Source organism: Parasteatoda tepidariorum, chromosome 3, assembly GCF_043381705.1.
Source record: "Parasteatoda tepidariorum isolate YZ-2023 chromosome 3, CAS_Ptep_4.0, whole genome shotgun sequence".
Classification (NCBI taxonomy): domain Eukaryota; kingdom Metazoa; phylum Arthropoda; class Arachnida; order Araneae; family Theridiidae; genus Parasteatoda; species Parasteatoda tepidariorum.
The window spans coordinates 722379-730887 of record NC_092206.1 but is presented as its reverse complement, the minus strand read 5'-3'; the positions used below and the strand labels follow the sequence as shown (position 1 = coordinate 730887).

Sequence of the window (8509 nt, the reverse complement as noted above, 5' to 3'; positions counted from 1 at the left end):
GATTTTTAAATCTCGTAAATAAGAATCGCAACGTACAATATTCAAATCGCGTGAATAAGAATCGCAACACGCAAATATGAAAAGCTATGTTTGATATTAAAATCGTGTGAATAAGAATCGAGATATTAGCAGATTCCAGGCTTGGGACCTCTGAAAGGCTTGTCAGAAGCAGCGTCGTTTGAACTACGAAAATCGGATCCATCTGGAGGGCGGGTAAAAAATTCAGAAAATCTTATCTGCTGCGTGTAAAGGGGAGAAAATAGGTAAAATAAGTAAAAATGAGAAAGGATTGGTAGCTATGTAGTTTGAATTTTCTGTTCCTTTTTGAAAATCGGTGAATTTTCTGAAAAAGCAGAATACTAATTTAAAAAAATGAAATTTTTAGAAAATCTGAATTTTTGATAAAAAAGCTGAAATTTAAGAGATAAAAGTGAAAAAAGCGGAAATCCGCTAAAAAACGGAAAAATCTCATCCCTGCATTATTTATTACAGCTTGTAGGATTTCTCACCGTAGGCTCCTTCTATTTAAGGATGTGTGTTTTTTCTCCTTTCAAGCCAAATTAGAATAGGGAAAATGAGTCCATTTGGCGCCCTTTTTGCAAATAATGTGCCCTTTTTGCAAATAATGTGATGCCTCACTCACCATACCATGGTTACGTCAACTACTATGTGGCATGCAAGCATTCAGATTCATTTGAATGCCTTTAAAAATAAAATCCTAGTTATGGTTATGTGGTCACAAGTTCATTATTCCTATATTATGGTTTCAGCATGAATGTACAGCAAATCTGAAATCTATGATATCAAGATGAAATTCCATGTAGATTTTTTTTTTTTTTTAGGTTGGTGAATATTGTAATTAAAAAGAATTATTTTCAAATGTTTTTATCAGACTAATTTGGTAGAAATTAGCATAACAATACTTAGAAAAGAGAAAAATAACAGGTGACAAATAAAATAATGATTTAAAAAATATATATATTTAATTAAAAGTTTTAAATAGTGATTCCATAAGATTTTGGAACCTATGTGTCTTCAGGACCCAGAAAATATGAATTCCCAATTTCTTTTTTTTTACTAGGAGAAAGTCCTAATTTAAAATATATATATATATATATAAATCATTTTCAACAGCCTAAATTTTCAAAAGTGTCTTTGTAAATTTCCTTAATTTCAATTGAAATAAAATATATTTGCACACTCAATGATGCTTCAAAAATCAAAAAAGAGATGGGGGAAAAAAAGATTGAAAAATGATGTGTAAGCAGAAGATTTCTCCATACATTAGTCTATGTGTGTGTTTATAAGGATCTATTGATAGACAAAAAACAAACAATTTCAAAACGTGAAAAGAATTATATTAGAAATTAAGGTTTTTAATTAGTCTCATGGAAAACCCATTTAGAAATTGAAGAATATAAATTTGAGGCTTTTGACAATTTCGGTTACTTGGGTACTGCAATCAACAACAGGAACACAACGGAGAATTACTAAAGACAATAGACGTTTCAATGGAATTCAAAAATACATAAAATCTAATGTAATTCGAAGAAAAACAAAAGTTTTATTCTGTAAATCTCTTTTAAGATCCATTCTAGCATATACTTGTGACCCTACCTTATACGGAAGAGGCTTTGTTGGGTACCTTTGAGAGAAAAGTCTTGAGAAGTATTTTTGGAGAAATTCAAAAAAATGGTATGTGGCTTAGAAGATCAAATCTAGCACTCATATCAAATCAAATCTTATCACTCATATCAAATCTAGCACGACAAAGAATAAAATGGGCAGGTCACTATATCAGACTGGACGAAGACCGTACCACAAAAAAAGTTTTAACGCCAGACCAGTTGGCACACGAAAAAGAGGCAGGCTGAATTTGAGATGGACAGATGGCCTAGAAAAAGACCTTTTGGTTTTAAAAACTAAAAACTAGAAAACACTTGCAAGAAAAAGTTAGCCTAGATAAATCTTCTTGAGAAAGCAAAGCCCCACCCTGGGCTTTTGAGCCATTGATGATGATGATGTCTCATGGCAAAGCAGCAATGAAATTTGAAGAATTATTTCTCATAATTATTTTTATTCTCTCTTTCTGCTATAAATACAGAATTTGTTTTTTATTTTTTAAAAAAGTTTGGGTTTAATCTGCCTATGTACTATCTTTTTATTCTCCTTGATGGAGAGTGATGGAAAATGTTTTTTCGCACCCTCTCTATGTTTTTTTTTTTTTTAATTTTTCTTTTGCATATTTGACACACACAAGCAGAATCGCTATTTTAGCAAAATAAAAACCAATTTATATGTAACACCATCACATAGACATGCTAAGATGAATAATATTATGTAAGCAAGGAACAAGTTAATAAAATGAATTTACCTTGATTCTTCTAAAGAATGTTGAACAGTTAAGATACTAGGATGGCGTAAACGAGTTAAATGAGCTATGCCTTTTTTCAAAATACCCAAAATCAGTTCTTTATCTTGCCTTGAGTATTTATCCAGTAGCTTTTTCTCGAGAATAAATACAGAACCCTCCTAATGTTAAGAATAAAAAAAAATAATAATTAAGCATCGTTGTTTTTGGTGAATAAGTCGATCGCCCTTTAACCCTCCAAATGGAGGCTTTAGGGTGCATTAGGTCTATCTTGATTGTTGAATTCCCATTTTTTTTAATTTTTTTAAACAAATACAAAACTCTCAAAATAGACAAACAAAAAAAATTTTCTTTTAATGATTTAAAAAAAAAAAAAATTATGTTTTCGTTCTTTTGCCTATTTTTGATTTTGAAATATAATTTACAAATATAATAAATAAACTCTTTAGAACATGGTGGGGGAGTACTGTAGTTGTAGATACACTACAGCACTCCCCCGCCAGAATCATATCCATTACAGAATTCGATTAACAGATACCTCTAGTTGATTCACTACTGTTTATTTTGTGAGAAATCTGAAAAAACTGTATTAAGATCACCGTACTTTTGAGTGCTGATCGCGAGAGCTGTATTAAGTTCACGTTTGTGATCGCTTCCGTGTTGCCTTTAGCAGTCCAGTGTACACGTCGTACGCTGTGTGTGATCGAGACTGAGAAACAACAGCGTGAGGAGGACAATGTCGCAGTCACAAGTAGCATTTCAATGTGGACTATCCTTTGAAGTAGGCATGTTCAGATTGAAGTGGGCGTTACTATCAAAATAAGAGTGTTCCCATCACGTCTGAGTCACCAACATGGGGAGAGTTGTTATCAATGAAAAGGTACTCAACATAGAATCGAGTTAACGAGTCTTACATACTAGGGAATTTGAATTGTATTTCTGTAGTGGTAGATACACTACAATGTAATATATTTTGTTCTTTCACTCTCAGATAATGATGATTTGCATTCTGGTGTTTCAGTTCTAAAGAATTGTTGATAATTGGATACTTCGTAGAATATTAACTTAGCTTTCAAAAAAACTTTTGAGCTAAATAATTCTTCATTTTGAAGCATAAAAGAATATTGATGCAAACATCAACATCAAATCAAATACATCAAATTATAAGTAATATACATCAAATTATAAATAATTATTAATAATATTAATTATTATATTATAGTAATTATAAGTAATAAAGTAATGTAGTAAAGTGTAACCTGCCAAGTTGATCACCCTTGTCAGAGAACCCTTAGTATTAAAAATCCAATTTACCCTAAATCATAAAAATCTAAGAGAAATTCTTACAACCTGACCACTAGTTTTAGCTAGACAAAAGAAAAAACTTTCTGTGAACACAAAATTTCAAACTTAAAAACTTTCTGCAAGCAATTGATTAACTCTTTTAACTAGTTTTAACCGTTTTGTTGCCACCTCATTTTAGCAAAATTTAATTCAAAATTAGTTTGTTTTTTTTTAAAGATTTAATTTTTATAAATTTCTATATTGATTCATACCACAGAGATAAATTTGGCAAAAAAGCAAAAAACAGAAATTTAAAAATGCTGTTGTCAATTTAACCTGGACAGACCCCTGAACTAGTATCAAAATTTGAAGATTAATAAGAAGATTATATAATAAATAATGATTGATGTTAGCATAAATTCAAATTTAAAAAAATAGGATAGAGAATTCCTATCTTTCATATTGGTTTGAGTGTATGTGCCTCTTATAATAGTCACTGTACCATTCAGCTTTTACTGCACATAAAATTTTGCATTTTCTTATACTTTCTATCTAGATTAGATTATAAAAAATTGCCAAAATAAGAGGAGCAATCTACAAATAAATTATCGAAAAAGAAAATAGACAGCACATTAAAAAAAAAAATTTAGTGCAATAAATGACATTGAAACAAATTTCTCAGCACCTATAAAATTAAAATCATCACTCATTAAAAGAATACAAAATCTGAACAATTAACAAAACCAATAATGAGCTAATAATATATAAATATACTTCTTTTGTACTCTTTTTAATTCCTCTATAGACTTTCCACAATAGCCCTGGTCCAGCACTGGCTATATGTTCAGTTATTTCATATTCTCTGGTAACTGGATTTCCTGGTAAGACAGTACTAAAGCTAGATACAGTCGTCTTGATTCTGTTGAATACATCCATTACTAAAAGATAAATAGTTCAATAAATGTTCATTGTCATAAACTGTCTCTGATGAACAGTATACAGTACTTGGTCAAATTGTTAGAAGCATTATAAGATTCTATGTAAAATCTTAATTATCAGGTGATACTCTATACTGCTTTATTGTTTTTATATGACTGTATAAAAACCCATGACATGTGTGTTTAACTATAAAAGTATTGCCTATAAACGTGTGATAAACATGTCATTATTAAAACACTACAGTGCGTCTCATCATTTGATCTTATTATTAGTATAATACCTGATATAATAATTATTCTAGATTTATATAATATATCGTCTCATTTGTCCAATTCTCGAATTTATATTATATATCGTCTCATTTAACCCATTGACAGACTAACATAAACAAGTGCAATAGTCTCGTAAAAACAATAAAGCTGTATAGTACAGTGTTTTCACTACAGCGCGAGAACGCGAGAATCTCGCAAATTTTTTTCTTTTCTCGCAATAAAAAATTATTATGGCGAGAATAATTCATTCTATAAATCAATTTCAAAATTCGCGAATTTCTCGCAGTTTGGAAAAAGCTTCGCATAACGCCATTTAGAATAAAATCCGTTTCGCTTTTCTTCCTGGACCTTTCATTATTTTCAACATCTGCCCCGTTATCTAGCTTCCCTATTTACTAGTATTGTTCAGAACCTTTTCGAACAACAGAACACTACCCCTCCGAATTACGGAACCCCTTCCAGAACACATTTCTCTGCAACCACATGTTTAACCATAGGTAAGGTTTCTTCATGTAAGACGTTCAAATTTTTTATGCACTAATGTAAGATGGACAAATACCTTGTAAAGGCAAAATCTTCTATGATGATTCAGCAAATATCATTGATGATACAGCAAAAATATTCAATGCTTTATAAAGTAGAAGACTTTAAAAATTTATTATAATTAAAGAAATGATTTTTTTTTCAAGTCTATTTGCGTTTTTTTTTTTTTAATTTTTAGAAATCTCACTTAACTTTTTGAAATCTCACCCTGTTTTTGAGAAAGGGTGAGAAATTCTCACAAATTTTTTTCTATGATGAAAACGGTGTAGTATCACCTGATAATTAAGATTTTACATAGAATCTTACAGTGCATCTAAAAATTTGACCAAGGACTGTACGGTTTCAAAAAAAAATATGATTGTGATTTTAATATTTATGAAGCTGAGACAAATTTTCTTAAGGTGAGATCAAGAAAAAATGATTACATAATTTTGTTAATGTGTATTGATGCATGTGTTAAAAAAGAAAGAGTGAAATGTTTGGATGGTAGGGGAAATTGATGAAAGTAAATTGGGTAAGAGCAACTATAATCGTAGAAAACTAGTGAATAGTAAATGGATGTTTGGTGGTACTGAAAAATTAGAGGCAAAAGTTTTTTTGAAGTCATAAAAACTCTCTTTGAAAGTGACTTTGCTTGAAGTTATTACCCAAAAATATAGCCTGGAACAATGTCAGCTTGCTGGTACGGTAGCGAACCGATTATCCGAAACGATCGGGACCATCGCTATTCCGGATAACTGATTTTTCCGGTTTTCTGAATCACTATAAAAAGCCGTTTTTTTAATTGTTAGACCCAACTAAAAAAAAAAATTTTGGAAATAATCTTAAAAAGAAGAAAAAACAATGAAATAATACACTATTGATTATTTCCAAAATGATGGTAAGGTAAGCATCTTTCTAAAAAGAAAGAAAAATCCTAAAATCTTATGAGGAAAAAAAAATTTTTTAAAAGGCGGGAAAATTGATGGAATTTTGTTCCGGTTTTTTGGTTTTCCGGTTTTCTGATTTCCGGATAACGGGTCCTGTACTGTAATCCTATGATTATCTGAAAAATGAAGTTTTTCTGCAATGATCTGCCAATTATTAATATTGTTGATCCGGAAACTGATCGTAATACCAATAACAGGGTGCGTACCCTGATTTTTCAACAAAAAATAAGCACTTTTTAAGTACTTTTTAAGCACTCAAAAATATTTTTAATCCAGTTTTTTTAAAAAAATCATAATTACGATCTGACAATAACAAAATTTATTTTTTTCCAATGTTTAAAGTTCTTAAACATTAAATCAAAAAAATTCAAAATTTTCCCAAACTTAACTTTACATAATCATGATAAAATAACTAGTTTCTGATAAATATTAACAGATAAAATTGTGATAAGTCCTGCATTTTTTGTAATTAAGGACGCAAATGGAAAGAAAAAATTTTATTTTAATGAAGCACTTTTTACAAACCAGGAATGAAAGAAGTACCTTTTAAGGTCGTTTAAAAAACGTAAATCAAAAATAAGCATCTTTACGCACTATTTAAAAACGCTACGCACCCTGAAAAGAATAAAGCGCATGCAGAATAAGAATTTTACAAGTAAAATGTTCATCTCTCCTTCAAAGGTATCTTCATTACTTATTTTGCCAAATTTATGTTTTTCTAAAATTATGTGGATTAGATGAGAGGGAAGCTAATCTGTTGTTGACATTATGTATAAGAGATTTGTACATCGCCAGAAAGGAAAAATTTTGTAAACTATTACCCAAATAACCGTGTGTGACATCATGATATAATATCAATAAAATTCATTGCCCGCATCTCAGTGCCCCATCATCAAGGTAAAAATTACATATATAATTGATTAAATATCTAACTGCTGTAAGAAATATTTTTGGCAAGATACAAGAAAGTAACGCACACTTTATAACAAGAGGGAAAGGAAACTGATAAATTTAAGAGTGAATTTGATAACTTGAAATAGAAACTTACCAGATTGAATTTGTTTCCAAACATACCACAACAAAAGAAAAAAAAACAAAATTAGTTTTGATTTGATACGAGCGGCTGGAGACAGGACGAGTACTATTCTAATGTCCAACTATCGATAAAGCATTTCTTCATCAATTAACAGACATTTTAATCGAACTTTAATTTGAACACAATTTATTTAAGTTCATTCATCCTGGTCATACATTTTAAATTATTACAAAACCCAAAAAAATGATTTTATTTTAATGATGCTGCTGTTGTTTATTTACGTCACACTAGAGCTTCACAGTGGGCTATTGGCGACGGTTTGAGAAACCTCCCTAAGGATGATCCGAAGACATGCCATCAAAATTTTGATCCTCTGAAGAGGGGATAGCACCCCTGCTTTGGTAGCCCGACGACCTGCGTGCGAAGTTGAGCACTTTAAGGTAGAACAGTTTAACGAGGATCAATACCGCACATCCTTGGACCCTACGCAGTCTGATCAAAGTGAGTAAAACTGGAACACAATCTTAATGAATTCAAACGTCAAATCTTAAATATGCTCATTAATGCGGACTATATTTTAATGACATAATAAACTGTGAAATAAGACACAAAACGTACTTTCTCTGAATAAAGATATCTTATTTCCGCGTCCCGCAGCGGACTGATCGTTAAGACACGGCTCCCAGCAGATCACCGAAGTCAAGCATGACTGGCTACGGTCAGTGTGCGAGTGGATGACCACTTGGATCAGTCTGCGTAGGGACCGCGAGGATGTGCGGTATTGGTCCTCGTTAAACTGTGCTACCGTAAAGAGTTCGACTTCGCGTGCAGGTCATCGGGCTACCGAAGCGGGGGTGCCATCCCCTCCGCAGAGGATCAAAATTGTGATGGCATGTCTTCGGATCATCCTCCGGGTTGTTTCCTAGACCGTCGCCAATAGTCCATTGTGCGACGTAAATTAACAACATCTTATTTCCGCAAATTCAAATCTAAAAATAATTTCATTTAAAAAGTTTATTTAATTATTATTTATTTTATCAAAAAGTATACCTTTTGATTAAATAATTAAAGATTGATAATAATTAATAAAAGTATACTTTTCGACTATAATCGAAGTAATTTTTAATTGTAATGT

At 31.1% G+C, this 8509-nt stretch overlaps 1 protein-coding gene across 3 annotated transcripts in view; it reads right to left on the bottom strand.

Moving 5' to 3' along the window:
* LOC107452852 (SCY1-like protein 2) overlaps positions 1–7744 on the bottom strand; it is a 58996-nt gene extending 51252 nt beyond the window's left edge. The window contains exons 1-3 of one of the 3 annotated variants that reach the window (XM_043053296.2): positions 7387–7744; positions 4430–4593; positions 2375–2532 (exon numbers count right to left, since the gene is read on the bottom strand). In XM_043053296.2, the coding sequence (XP_042909230.1) occupies positions 2375–2532; positions 4430–4591 (320 nt within the window). In that variant the 5' untranslated portion in view covers positions 4592–4593; positions 7387–7744. Of the gene's footprint in view, positions 1–2374; positions 2533–4429; positions 4594–7159; positions 7302–7386 lie in introns of those variants that run through there. The other 2 variants (XM_043053299.2, XM_043053297.2) reach the window with 2 other exon arrangements.
* Between the last annotated feature and the right edge of the window lie 765 nt (positions 7745–8509).